We start from the raw sequence: 15,000 nt of genomic DNA, 5'->3' as shown, positions 1-15,000 counted from the left end.
AAGATTTTTCTTGCTAATTAAGTCCTGCTTTCGGCTTTGTCCACGAAAAGGTACGTGAATGTCTTCTTTCTCGATTTCTTCTATATGCACGGGAAGTGCATGCTTCCCATGTGCAGACCTGCATTCGACTTCTCGCTATTAGCAATGATCCGATGCATATACTACGAAGTTTTTGCATCGATGTTCTCTTTCAACACCTCCACGTAATTCGAAGGAAAATAGCCAACCTGCAATGAGGAAGAAATCCTCAAGCTTGACAATCATTGGCCACTGAATGACATCATTAATTTTTGTTCGCTGGAGAATGCTTTGGAAACAGGCGCCGGTTGCTCGAAGCCTGGACCTGGTTGTTCGAAAGCCGTTTAACTTAATCCAGGATTGGTGTTTTCAACTTTTTGCTAAAAAGTTTCTTTTGATTATTTTTGTTTTTCGAGATTGACTTCCTCTAATGTAAAGTTTTGCCGAATATCATGCAGCGTTGAACAGCATTTGGCAGTAGATAAAACGGGCTTTTGAAAAAAAAAAAACAAACAAACAGGCCCTGGTTAGCGCTAACCGTTGGTTAAGAGGTATCAAAACCAATAGGTTTCCATGGTATTTAATCTGGTTAGCGCTACTCATGCTTCGAGCAACTCACGCAAGGTGGGGACTTTCCTAACCAACCATCGAGTATTGTAACGCGAAACCAAGACGATTTCGAGTAACTCGCCAATTCCAAGCCGTACTCTCAATGATCCAGTAAGTTTTACGGATTTATTTTGAGTGAAAAGGTGGTTTGAACGGGAAAAAAAAATTCTGGAGTTTTGAAATGGCCGGAAAATTTCGACTTGGAGGGGTATTCGTGAAATTTTAACGACCAAATGTTGGGCAAATGACCAATCATTTTTGGTCTTTGAGCTGCAAAAATATTCAACCTACCTGACCATCGCATTCCCCTTTCCACCAGTCGCCTTCTTTGTTAAGTATGAGAATCTTGGAATTTCTCTGCGAGGGAAGTGAAAACACCAAACTTAGCCTTAGAAATTACCTATTCTTAACGATAATATTTTTGGGTAAGACTGAACAATAAAGCGAGTTTGCGACACCGAGCATTCTCTTACGTTTTGGAAACACTGATTCAACGAAAGTCCGCATGAAATCCTTGGAGTGGTCCACTGACTTTAAAATATTCAAACGAAAAGGTTCCTTTCTTTGGGAAAATCCAAAACCGGATTCTTTGTTTTACTAAAATCCGAAAATGGATCATTGATCCGAAGAATCCACTTTCCGAGTGGAATCATTAAATTAGATCTGAATCCGGATTTTTAGGATTCGTGATCCATGCGTTTCTTTTGGGCACGGATCCGAAAAAACTACGTTTGACCAGCAGTCTTGTGAAAATACCCTTGACCGCCATTTGTGTGAATCATTGCGACCAATAAAGGTGAGCTTTCAGTGCAATTTCTTCTCAATATAACCGAAATTTATAGAAAGTCGTAAAGTTTTCGCAGAACTTCTATTTGATACAAATTACATTAATGCTAACCAGCTGAAAGTGGGCTGTCACGCCAGAAAAATAAGTTTTCGGATTCTTCGTTTCGTTGAAAACGAAGGATCCGTGAGATCTGGGATCATAAATCCAATCTTGGACTCCCCCAAAGAAACGCACCCTAAACTTTTGCTTTCCGAACTGAGAATTTAACAATAAATTTTTCAAGAGTTCATATCTACCTGAATTGATATTTCCTTAGCGTTCCTAGCGCTGTAAGGGTACATGGCTTTGGCCCAACCAACGCCTACAAGTAAATAAGCTAAAAATAAATCATTGTCTTAAGATAAGATTCACAATGAAAATGTTAACTCAAGTTAAAGAACCAAAAAACAAAAGTGTGCAAAAATTCAATAATTTTAGGAAGTGATCAATGATCACCGACCGCTAAATAAATCAATCCATCATTCACTGGCAACTAAGCAAGCAAAAATAGGAAACGAACTGACCAGGAAGTTGACTTTGTTTAACAATGAAAATGGAGCTGTACAATTTATTACGGATGGTAATTAATCATGGTAATAGGACCGAAAAGCAGTGAGGTTTGTATCAAAGCAAGGTCAACTCCAGCCTCGCTTTTATTCAAAGGCCTGGTACCTGAGCACAGAACTGTAAATATTACAAGGTGTCCAATTCGCCCTTGTCACACGGCGGCCATATTGTCCCGGGAGACCAAAAAAGCTTTGTTTTACCACGCCAAGCCTCGCAGTGGAAACCATGCAGGTGAGGCTTGGCGTGGTAAAACAAAGCTTTTTTGGTCTCTCGGGACGATATGGCCCCCGTGTGACAAGCGCGAATTGCAAACTGTCCTATTATTCATTTATCAGGGCTGTTGATAACTAATCTCGAGAATTTTGTGATACTTACGATTACTGATAATACAGAGCTAATAAACATGTCGCAAGCATTCTTCAGGAAGAAGTAAGAGTTTTGCAAGGCAACCTTTTTAATTATCTTGCACTTAATCGCTATCTTGAAGAGCATGGAAGTAGAATATTGTTCAAACAATTTCTAAGAAAAGTTTGATTCCTTGGGTTTCTTTATTATGGTTATTTTGTTAGCTGTAAATATTTTTTGTTCAATACCTTTTCCTTTAGGTTCTTCATTCACTCCATGCCGTAAGTTTGTGTCCAGTCCTGGAAAACTCACACCGAGAGTATTGAGCTTGTAGTAGTCAACTAGCTCCTAGCGACGAAAGGAGAAGATACGCAGTGAATAAAGTGCCCATAAATTTTGAACTAACAAAGGGTTCGGACAAGCCGGGGATCTCCGTTATCTAACAGTTTTACTGCCCGATTCGTTTAGTTTTTAAGAGCCAAATGTGGCCGATCGTCAGCTTTCCGTGCGCACCGAGTAAGAGTCTTGGGAATGCAACAGTTCACGCGGTACTGCAAATTATGCCACTCACCCTGTATTATTTATTTATATCACAACTATTAGTTTTATTCGAAAGAAGCTCACCTGAATAGATCCAAATGAAATCGCTTTTGTTAAGTAAAAAGCTCCTTCTTCGTAAGGGATTTTGATGTGTTTCACGTTGTTACGAAATCTGTGCAAAAAAGAAAATACGTTAAGCTAATTCTACGTTTTAAAACTAATTTGTTTTCTTTAAAGATAAAGATCCTTATTTTACGAGCTTAACAAGTGACGGTGAACTAGAATTACCGATGAACTTGTGGCACTTGGTGCGTGCCGGCGTTGTTGCAAAAATACTACCACAAGTTGATCCACCACACAATCACCAGAAAAAGTGTATTAAAAAAAAAGAAAAGGCTGTCCTTCTCTAACCGAATGCCAAACGAAAATCGCCATGCTCACGTCTAACCGAGCAAAAGTAATATATTTTTCGTTGATGGGATAAACCAAACACCTGTACAGTTTCCGCCTAACTATTTGGTTTTCTCTGTGTTGCCCAAGGAACGATAAGTGGACAAAAATCCACGAACGAGCCAGTGGTTCCAACAGACTACGTTCCTAATGAATAGGCCTTTTTCGATATATCAAAATTCAGCTTGAAAGAGAGGTTTAGAGGACAAAGACAAAGGAAAGTGGATGATCTGTAAATATGTTTCACATTCATTCCAACGTGTCTCTATTGCTTTTGTCCTCACTGACTCACTTCACTATCAAGTCAAATATTTGATATTCGAAAATGGCCTATTGTGAATCGTTTCAGTCCTTTGAGGGACCAAAATGTGATTCCAAATGAACCGCTTCAATGGCCGGTAACCCCAAAAAGGACTAGACCGACCAAAAACTCACAAGTGGATCCCGGCCTGTTAATTAGGATCGGGTCCACTGCTCTGCTCATTTGACGTCACAACTGTCTTGCATTCGTGTTGTCCAAAACAGGTTGCACTGCACAGCAATTTACCACATTGAATGATTTTTTTTTTTTTTTTTGCATATTGGGTGTTAGGGTTAATCGTAAATAATTGTGCCGTGTTACCAAAATTATTTCAATAAGATGGCGAGGTCCAAAATTCTTAAATTCACTGAAATTTGGATATTGAAAAATATTCTTTGAAATATTCGTCGAAAATGTTTCAAACAAATGTTTTTCTGTTATTGTTAACGATGGAGCTACATGTAGATGGGGTGCCCCACGCATTTGTGAGATGAGAAAAACTTGAGTCGCCCAACAGGATTAAAGTTTGGCAATGGAGTGGAATGTTCATGTGTGCGAAATGTGTTCCTTACTTGACGGACAAGGCATATTCTCCGGCTCTACTGACACTCTCCCTTATTAAGAAAGTGCCATCGCTTTTGGTGCTCAACATCTGTTCTGCCTGCGGTCTGTCTTTCCTTCCTGCGAACCTATTCAAGAGATAAATGACCGAGTGTTGGAAAGCTATCAGAAAAAAGCAGGTCAGCTAAATAAACGAGGCCGTGACGTCCTCAGGCTTGGTATTACCCTAACGTGAACCCAAATGCGAACATAGTCAGACAAATTACTGAAAAGCCTTTCTTAAAGCACAATTTGAACTTCACTTTATCACGCTGATGCCGGTCCGGAGAGCACAGAAGAGGATTGCACAAAGAAACATGCAGGACACCATCCTTTTTGCGGCGGTCTCAATGTAGTTTTCAATGGTTGGGCCCTTGCAAACACCGTATTTTGGCCAGTTAGCGTCTGTTCTAAATATTCAAATCAATATTACGAACACAGTGGCACAAAGATCGTCCAGCGCTCAGCTAACTTACCAGTTGAAAGTCTTTAACGACGAATTCAAACTTGAAGGAGGAGGTGTTGGGTGACTTCTGTAAAACAAAGCAAAAAATAAAGAATTTGATACTTTGCGAAAAAAACCAGCCGGTAAGGTCCGTTCATTACACAAAAAGGTAACACCATCCAATGCAATGCAAACTAGTAAAATATAGTAGAGTACACTACAGTTCTATCTTTAGACGAACCTCTCGGGACTCGTCAAGTCCAAACGCAGAGGAATTAAAGGGGCAGTTTCACGGTTTTGCGCATGTCCAAGCTTTGGGGCTATCAGTACTAAGTCCTAAAGCAAATACACTGAATTACTGAGACCCAAATTTGGTGGAAGATACTCCGGGTTTACAGAGAGAATATCAAATTTAGTCTTGACCATCGAATTTATTGTGCGGGTCGAACATTTTGTTCTACGCACGAGTTGTCATAAGGCACGAGCTATCTATTCACATGCAGTAGGTTCATAACACAAAAGAAGTAATTACAAATGTAATTCAAATGATTAATTCCACGTCTATGGCATTGTTTCCGATTCCTGCATCAGTGCTTTCGATTATTTCAATAACAATGGAATTAAAGGGGTTGACGTGAGACTTTGCCCATGCGCGGAGACGTGAAACTCTCCCTTTTATAAAGCCAAACGAGTCACAGAGTACAAAATAAACTAGACTCATACGTGTAAAAAAAAATTGCAGTCTGCATAAGATTTTCGCTTCGCGAAACAAAAATCGTTGAAGTTAGAGCTATTTTGATACTACACTTCATTAGCTTTCCAGTTTTCTGGAGTTTCTCCAGAAAATCAAAGCGCACGAAAGGCGACTTTCCAAAAAAAAAACACCTTTAAAGCTTTACGGTAACGTTTATAAAAGCGTTCAGGTGATTTGCATAATCTACGAATGCAATAGCTGTTATTACAGTTGAGCCCAAGTTTAAGCAGTATTCGTTTTAGAGCGCGCGGAAGCAAGACTCTCGCGTCTAATTCGATCAGATATAAAGAAGAGCAAGGGACTTAGTGCGCGAAATGTGAAAAAAAATAATGAGTTCCTATCCAGAATTTACGTTTTTCTCGGAAGATGAGAAACTACAGTTGTTGAATGGAAGCTGCCCTCGATAGTTTCGAACATTTGAGGTTGTTTCTGTTAGTTTTTCACGCCCAATAATCAGCTTTAATGACAATTTTCTAATTTTGTAATTCATTAGGTCTCACGTTTCTTGCAAGTTGTACTCAAATAATTCGTTGTTTTCCTTTAAAAGTAACTTAACTAATTATATCTAGCTCTCACATCAAATGGAAGGCTAGAGATGATCTCTCACGGATAAAAATGTAAGGAAACATTCACATCTCGGCGACTAAAGTAAGTTTAGAATTTTCCTGTATAGAATAAGACTTTTATTTCATCGTTTAGTTAAAGTACATTTATTTGTTGTTTCTTCGACTTTTTCTTCATCACGTGATTAGCCTCTATAGCTCACAGTTTAGAATATTATTAAAGGTAGTTTTCTGTTTTTTTTTTTTTAATGTTCTCGCTAGTTCGAGAGCGATGGCACAGTGGTGAGAGTACTCGCCTCCCACCAATGTGGCCCGAGTTCGATTCCCAGACTCGGCGTCATATGTGGGCAGAGTTTGTTGGTTCTCTACTCTGCACCGAGAGGTTTTCTCTGGGTAATCCGGTTTCCCCTCTCCTCAAAAGCCAAAATCTGATTTGATTTGCGTTAACTTGTTAATTTCAATTTACAGTGTCCCCGATTAGTGCTCTACGGCGCTAGAAGATTAGACACTTAAATAAAGTTTCCTTTCGAACCAACCATACAAGAACACTCAGCCACAAGGCTTAAGGAATTCAGGTTCATAAACTTCTATGCAAGTTCCGAAACACATGTAAATTTTGCGTATCGAAATACCAGTCTTTGTTTTATGACAATGTGGGTTAAAAAAAGGAAAGGAACTTTATTTAAGTGTCTAATCTTCTAGCGCCGTAGGGCACTAATCGGGGACACTGTAAATTGAAATAAACAAGTTAACGCAAATCAAATCAAATGTTGGTTTTTGAGGAGTGGGGAAACCCGGAAAAAAACCTCTTGGTGCAGAGTAGAGAACCAACAAGCTCAACTCACATATGACGCCGAGTCTGGGAATCGAACCCGGGCCACATCTGTGGGAGGAGAGTGCTCTCACCACTGCGCCATCCCTGCACCACCTCTTGACCACCTCTTGATTTGGCTGCACCAAGTCTTGACTTGGCTCACGAATATAACACTACGACGCCGCCTACAAACACATCCATATGCTATACACCGCCTTTCCATACTTTCCACGATAAAATTAGGCCAGGCAAACCTCAAATTACTCGAAAAAAAGGCGAAGGAAACACTCAAAAATCAAGAAATCAGACTGACCTTCGATAACAAATTCTTGCTTTGACCCGAAAGCCTCGTTTTGGCGCCTTCTGAAACTCACACCGTTTACACGTGGGCTCAACTGTAATAACAGCTATTGGTTGTCAGCAACCCCCTTTCCTCCCACAAATTGTACTCCACTCAGTCCTACCACGACTAGTGATTCATATATAAGTTCATCCGAACAATTCAGTCAGGCACAATAAATAAAGAGCGTTAAGTGCTGGTCACACGTGTTCGAGCTTGGATGTTACACTTCTATCTAAAATTTTAACTTACTCTTCTCTTATGGTGGTTTCTTCATAACGGGATGTTGCTTTAGCGGTCTGCAAGTTAACAACATGTGAATTTACCGACCTCATGTGCTCTCGTAAAGTGTATTATTTTAATACCACTCTCCCCTCCTCCCCTTGAAATACAAACTTCCCCGTCCTTTCTGCTCCCTCGCATGCACGATAATGTCCCGTGCTGTCCTTTGTCACGTGATTACACGATGACATCACTACAACGCGAACCGAGCGGGACCGTTTATACGAGAATTTTTCAGCTCGGCTTGCCGAGATCTCAGCAGCTCAGACCGGGATCTCAGCAAGAGACCAGCTCGCCTACTCATATAAACTAAGCGAGATTTTACCACAGAAAATAGGCATGAGCCGAGATCTCGGCAAAGCCGGAGAGCCCGCCTAACCGGGGTGGATCTCCTCATATAAACAGGCCTTAAGACAGAGTTTGAGGGAAGGTGTAGGTGTTTTCAGTCCTTTTTGGGATTGATAGCTGCTTTAAACTAGGAAGAGTGCATATTCAACCTGGGAAAAATGAGGATCACCAATTTAACATAGGTAAAAACGGATTCAATTGGAGACCGGATTTGACCCACAACATATACACTGTATCACATTCCATCTAATATAAATTCATTCCCTATATTCCTATTCCGAATAGCCCCAAGGGGGTGTGCCTTCAAATCACTTTACAAGACACAAAGCAAGGGAGTTTCCATCACAGGGTAGATGAGGTACAAGAGACATAGAGGCAAAAAGGCCATAGCCGGATTATGAGGAAGAAATAATGGGAACACATGAGAGCCATACAGGGCACGAACACGAGGAATACAGCGAACAGCGAGTCGGTAAAACACAGCGTAGAGGAGAACTGAAGAGTATGACGGATACATAATACGAAAGGTATACGAGTTCTGTTATCCACTTACCACGTGGCTTTGAGGGAAATAACCAACGGCTCCTGTCCTTTTTGACCGTCCCTGTAGAAAAAAACATTAGATGATACTAAATCCAACATGCTAGATTAAGGTTCAAAGCTAATATTATGCTCACCACGTCTTTTCATACCAGGGAAAAAAACAAAATCGTACGACAAGACCTCAAGATCAGCTCGCTTCTCCAATCAGTTGGACACTTTCAGCCTCAAGTCAGAACTTGGAAGGCAGTCCCTTTCATATAGTGGGCCTTTAATTTGGAATTTTCTTAATAACGAAACTAAAGTTAACCACAGTCTAAGTGGTTTTAAACATGTTCTCAGAAGCGGTTGTAGAATGATTCAAGATTTTTCAATCATCTCCTTGTATTACTGGAAAGCCCTACAAAACCTACGGTAAATAATTTGCTGACGAATAAACCCTCCTTTTGACAAATTCCTTCCAAACCGTCCATGCACCTTCAAACATGCATAAAAGATAGTTACTTTGTTACAGCTATTTCTACTTCTTCCACTTACCTCCCACCATTCAGGATCGTTTTTATTGATGACTTCGATTTCATCCCCGATTACAAAACTTAAATTCGGACGGCCACCAGGAGCTAATCCAGCGAAACTGCAGCGTCAAAAAGGAACAAGAAAGCAGAGAAAGGAAAAAAAAAACAGTTAAACATTTCCCTCCTAACGCCAACGCCAGGAAATTTTCAGTATTCGTCAATAGAGATTTTCCTATGGTGGGATTCTGAGGGAAAGGTGTCTCAGTTCAAACGAGCAAAATCCAAGAAAGCACTTACTTTGATATCGCCGCATAAAGAAGTAGTGTCCCTGCTGGTGGCAAAGAATACCATTATGATAACATGCATCCACAGCGGCAGATAACGTATTCAACAACTATTGAGATTTAACTAAGAAGTCGCTCCTTACCCAGGCTTCTGAGAAAGAAGTGGGGACTCAATCTGTTACTGAAAACTACTCCACTGAACCCTGATTTAGTACGCAATAGAAGTTACGTTCTTGAAGCTTTATGAAGACAGCCCAGGAATCAACAAAACTGTCGCATGAAAAGATACATGTATATCTGTTTGCAAACTTTATTTGCAACTCTTCCAACCAATGAAACGGAATGAAATTTCGTTTCAACAGCCAATACGGCACAGGTTAACTAAAGCATTAACATCAACAGCTAACTTCATTAACACACGTATCTCATTTCTTTGTTTTGTTTTTGTTTTTTTCATTAAGTTTAATCCATTTCTCTCCTCGCCATGTAAGGAAAGTGAAACCTTAATTCAAAGATACCTGTGATCATAAACTGCTCAGTATCTCCATATACCCACCTGATCGCATCCTTGCTGGCGCCGAAGCCTTTCTATTCTTGGACAAGTCGGGACTGAGCGTGGAGGGAGGAATGTTCGTTGAAGATGACTTGGAAAATGGATTCCTTGGGGAAACATTGGGCCGAAACGGTGACGTACCGGGAAATTTGGAGCGGTTGCCAGGGCTCGATATACACGGGCTGCTCTTAGGAATGCAATCCTTGTGGGCACTGACATCGCAAACTGCAATGATAAGCAGAGATTGACCGGTGAAATCCAGGACCATTTTACTTCAAATGATCATTGTTTCAGGATGATGATTCATAACTGACCTGCACATTTGTATCCTTGATTTATTAATCCCCTGAAAAAAAAAAAAAAGCAGCAAGGCATTATTCGATATTACCTTTGTAATAAATGTTCAAAAAAAATTAATGGTGTCGAGTAATGTGCGAGATGCACGCCCTATACGAAGAGTTCACAGAACTCTTAAGCATTTTAAAACCGATAATAATAATAATAATAATAATAATAATAATAATAATAATAATAATAATAGAAAAACCTTTATTGAAAATCAGTCAGTTAATACAGAAATTATTGACAACATAAAAAAATATTCTGTTCCAATTATAAAAAAACAGATCAAGTTCATTGTTCATTTACACAAGCAAACAAAAACAAAAAAACAAAAATAGATATGCACATGTTATTATTATTATTATTATTATTATTATTAATAATAATAATAATAATAATAATAATAATAATAATAATAATAATTGAAGCTATGCGATCCTCGCAGTTATGAACGCAATTTTAGCAATTGCGTAGAGGACCTGATATATGTAATGAATCACTTGATTTCATATCAACCAATCAGCGCACAGAATTTTAAAAATCATAAATGGTTTGAACCCAGGAGCCAAATCATAATTAAGTGAAGTAAATCACCCGGGTGAGTGTAATCCTGAGAAGGACTGTTCAGGAAGGCACTGTCTGACCATTCGACAACCTGAGCGGAAGTCATCTAGACTCTGAAGGTGACTTTCCACTCATGTCGAAATATCAGTCATTAGTATATATAGCACACAGGTGAATAGTGCTCTCCACGCGCGCTGGTTGGCTAACTCGGAGGTGATTATCCAAGTACTATTCACCTCCGAGTAGCCGGCGCGCGAGATTTGAAATTATCCACTGTATTTTGCAAAAACAAAGGTTATTTGGTTCATTTTTCATTTAACCTGTGTGGTATATACTAAAACAATTATTCACCTCAGTGTCGGTGAACGTGGTGGATATTTACCTCCACTTCGGTGAATAATTGTTAAATATCTCGTGATGCCCAGACGTAGCGAGGTGGCATCAGACGGATTATGAAAAACCTTTCATAGTACCACCACCACTTTGGTGAATAATTGTTAAATGTTATTCGAAATGTCTTCCTCAGGACTTAAATCACCCAGACGATCGTACTTCACTTAATTATGATACGCAATATTATAGTGTAACTACCACGATGAAAACCACAAACCCTTTTAATCACAATATCACAGTATTGTGGATCGATCAGCCCCACAGAATCACAATGGTACTTTCGAAATGACTTAAACAATAAAGGGAAAAGAGAAAGTGAAGCTGTTTACTGAGGACTCAATGGTGAACCTTAATCATGAATTTCTCTCATCGTAAAGGGCATAAATGTTAAACTCACCATAAAAGATTATTGCAAACTCTGCAGTATGTCGGCGTATAAAATGTATTTAACTGAAAATCATGATTGCCTGTAACAAAATGTATAATGTAATATAATGAACTATGTTCATTCAGGCATACAATACAATGTTTCAACGCAACAAAAACACAAAGCGGATCATCGTTCATAAAATGGCAAGATACCTTGATCAATTTTCCTAAGCGTAAGATTTTCTCTATAAAAGAAAACAGACCAAAGCAGAGGTAAGGAATAGTGAGGCAGTTTAAAAGGTTAAAAGAAAATGATGAACTGATACTGAGCAATGAATTGGAAGCCTCCATACTTAGTGGCGAGAAAGATCTCTCGGTAAAAAATTCCGACAACACAAACCCATGTCTGAGCTACCTCACGGCCAATGCTTTCAGTTCGGGCAAATAAGCTGCCGGGCAAAACAACCGCAATTCGTCACTCATAGAGCAGTATTCAGAGACAAGTCGTAAACACAACAAACACAAACAATCAAGGTAATCGCTAGTTGTTGTCCTTCAGTAGCATTTGGAGTAATGATTGCAAGTTCGAATAAGGCCTAACACTACTGTGCAGTTTTTATACCCAATTATTCCATCAGGGATCAACCCTAGTATTGGAATTGGGCCCACACAAGGACAGAGAAAAACTCTGACCAGGGTGGGATTTGAACCCACGACCTTCGGATTAGATCACCGCTGCAAGGAATAACATCCTTGTGAATAACATCTCACATACCCACGGCCAGCTCCCGTTCTGGCCTTGTAGCTCAGTCGGTAGAGCAGCGGTGATCTAATTCGAAGGTCGTGGGTTCATATCTCACCCTGGTCAGAGTTTTTCTCTGTCCTTGTGTGGGCCCAATTCCAATACTAGGGTTGATCCCTGATGGAATAATTAGGGATAAAAACTGCACAGTAGTGTTGGGCCTCATTCGAACTTGCAATCATTACAAACAATCAAGTAATCTAATCATTACGCATAGCAGATTGAGCCAGCTTGGTTTAATTTATTCGAATTTTACCGACCAAGTGGAAGGGTCAGACAACAGAACAAGCTAAACGTATAGTGGGTCCTTTCGGGAATTTCGTGCCCTACTCTTTGCAAATAGTGTGCACGTTCTTTGACCGAACAAAGCATGAAGCTAAGTGCAGGGAAACGCATGCACAAACAAATACAAACTTTTTAATCATACCACTTGAAAACATGGTTTAAAACAATTTGACGTGAACGGGTCATCAAGCAACACTGACTTACATAGCCATTGTGAGATCTGTTATCCATTTGGTTTTCATGTCGAGTGTTTTTGTTGACATATCACAAGAGTTACGGTCGCCTGGAAAAAAAATCCCAGATCAAAACTTTTACGAATTGCCTTCTTAGCACCATTGTCTTGTACAGAAGTAAGGTATAATGACTGAATCATAACAGCAAACAATATCAAAAATCGTGAACTAATTATGACAAGGGCCGCAGTAACAGCCACATTTGCTCTTTTCGGGCTGCTTGAGATCGTAGTTACTAAAACAAGGAATGACCTACAATGACCTACTTCTGGGGGCATGTTCACCCAGAAAATTTTGAAATCTACAAGTTTGGAAATGCCATTTCCAGTGTTTTCTTAAAGGTGTTTCCCTCTAAAAGGCAATGGGAATAAGGCGATAACTACAATGATAGTCATTTTTGAAAGAAATTGCTGGCTTATTAGTATTTGAATACATTATAGGCAGAATGTTACGTAAATTGAAGATTAACCCCTAAATACACGATGTACGCGATTTTCGTTACATTTGTTTGAATATATGTATCTTGAGAAGAAAACTCCATAATTTGGAAAGTATAAGCGATTTTATTTTCGTGATAGAAAACGTCGAACTCACGACCTCCCGCATGGCAGTCCGGTGCTCAACCAACTGAGCCACCGGTGCGCGGTTGATTTCAGGCATAGGTTTTTACCTTTAGTGAAAGGAAACTTAACGTCCTTCTTTGTGCCACACCCATCTACACAAGAAAGTTCTCAAAAGGATTCGTTTTCAGTACCACCCGGGCTAACAAAACCTAACTGATTGGTGTCTTCGCGTTGTTAATGTTTTCACCAATCCAGAATGAGGAGCTCGCACAACGACGCCACCAGTACCTATGAGATCCACCTTCTTGGACAAATGCTCCAATCAAGGTGCAAACCAATTATTTGTGACTGTTTCTGCATCGCTGTTAAAGGTGTTACCAAGTCTAGACCAAAAATGATGCATTTCAAACAGTCGAAAGACTCCACTGGGCGTGTTGCTATGAGCGATAAGGAATAACGAAAACTATTAAAAAGATGAAAACGCATAGATGCAATTAAGGCCCTTTTTAAGGTCCGAGTAATAGGTTTTACGTTTAGGAAGACTCTTCGTTTACACACAGGTCTTGTTTGCCTATTTGTTTACCATACCTTGTTCACCTTTCATGTGCCAACTATGAGAAAACTGCAACACAAAAAAAAAAGGTCCAAATCAATAAGACGTGGAACAACTCCACCCTATTGGATGCACGATTTAGGAAATGTGGCCGAGTTACGAAGCCTGCCAACGGAAGCGAGGTCACTGGTGAGTATGTTTTGATAAAAAGCTCTCTGCTTTTCTAAGTGCCACCGAACCAGCCGAGCACGGATACGAGGCTGGCAAAGCGACAAAACATAATCTTGCAAGACTGCTCCAGAGACAGACATTACAAACTTTTTAATGTCATGTCTTAAGCTGATCGGAAGGTCGACATTTTTTCAACAGAGCCGATGAAAATACATCTTATAGATGGCGTGCTATGGTGAAACGTTGTGCTGGCATGACCGTTTGTTTTTGACTAACAATCAAAGGAGAACTGTGAAGAAGTCGAGGATACATGACAAAATGGGAGTTACGTTGTGATCAGTTGCTTTCTGATCTTGTTAGGAAATAATGACTGAATTCGTGTTTGATTGTTATCCAAAAATAATGCGTTACCATTGGCAGGCTACACCGGGTTGTTTTCAAATATCTGAAGGGTCCTTAACTATGTAAACAGCTAAGAATGCCTCAGTTTGCGATGAATGAAGACAAGCATTGTTTCCAAAACTTTTCAGCCTTTCACGAAATCTGGAACGGATCATGAACCATGCTGTATTTAGCTGCATTTTATAGATGCAAAAGAGCCAGGTGAAAATAATCGCCAACCGGTGTTTTCGGCTCCTAGCAAAGCCTAGCATTGAAGAACAAGAGGATAACCATTTAGCTAGAAAAGAGTGAATTCGTGTTTTATTCTTATCGTAAAGGAATGTTTCTATTCAACTACAACAAACACCTGGATATTTCTCATCTTTGTAAACACAGCTATCGAGTGGTTTTATACCAGTCCTTCATATTTAAGCGCCTTTAGCTTTTAAATATGTTACAAGTACACCATATAGGTATCGAATAAAACCAATAGAATGATGAAATAATAACAAATAACAAATAATAATAACAAACTAAGTAGCTTGCTTTTGGTGAACACAGCTGTCTCTGTCCATGGCAATCTCACGCCGTTCTCTTTTGCTAATACGAGAGGACCTGCGAACTTGGCCGAACGACGAGAAAATGTCTCT

General features: G+C 39.7%; 1 protein-coding gene across 4 annotated transcripts in view; it reads right to left on the bottom strand.

Annotated features, from left to right (window-relative positions):
- Positions 1-15,000, bottom strand: part of LOC137986705 (proto-oncogene vav-like) — a 37,508-nt gene that overhangs the window by 1,040 nt on the left and 21,468 nt on the right. For 2 of the 4 annotated variants that reach the window (XM_068833647.1, XM_068833650.1), the window contains 17 exons: positions 13,834-13,867; positions 12,654-12,732; positions 11,576-11,607; positions 11,391-11,460; positions 10,009-10,040; positions 9,698-9,919; positions 9,155-9,188; positions 8,880-8,976; positions 8,356-8,406; positions 7,425-7,471; positions 4,733-4,789; positions 4,229-4,345; positions 2,990-3,077; positions 2,614-2,713; positions 1,711-1,790; positions 919-984; positions 1-227 (listed from right to left, as the gene is read on the bottom strand). The exon at positions 1-227 is cut by the window's left edge and continues 1,040 nt beyond it. In XM_068833647.1, the coding sequence (XP_068689748.1) occupies positions 162-227; positions 919-984; positions 1,711-1,790; positions 2,614-2,713; positions 2,990-3,077; positions 4,229-4,345; positions 4,733-4,789; positions 7,425-7,471; positions 8,356-8,406; positions 8,880-8,976; positions 9,155-9,188; positions 9,698-9,919; positions 10,009-10,040; positions 11,391-11,460; positions 11,576-11,607; positions 12,654-12,732; positions 13,834-13,867 (1,272 nt within the window). In that variant the 3' untranslated portion in view covers positions 1-161. The remainder of the gene's footprint in view (positions 228-918; positions 985-1,710; positions 1,791-2,613; positions 2,714-2,989; positions 3,078-4,228; positions 4,346-4,732; positions 4,790-7,424; positions 7,472-8,355; positions 8,407-8,879; positions 8,977-9,154; positions 9,189-9,697; positions 9,920-10,008; positions 10,041-11,390; positions 11,461-11,575; positions 11,608-12,653; positions 12,733-13,833; positions 13,868-15,000) is intronic. The other 2 variants (XM_068833649.1, XM_068833648.1) reach the window with 2 other exon arrangements.

This window comes from Montipora foliosa, unplaced genomic scaffold (assembly GCF_036669935.1).
Source record: "Montipora foliosa isolate CH-2021 unplaced genomic scaffold, ASM3666993v2 scaffold_278, whole genome shotgun sequence".
In the NCBI taxonomy this organism is placed as follows: domain Eukaryota; kingdom Metazoa; phylum Cnidaria; class Anthozoa; order Scleractinia; family Acroporidae; genus Montipora; species Montipora foliosa.
This window is presented reverse-complemented; position numbering and strand designations above follow the sequence as displayed.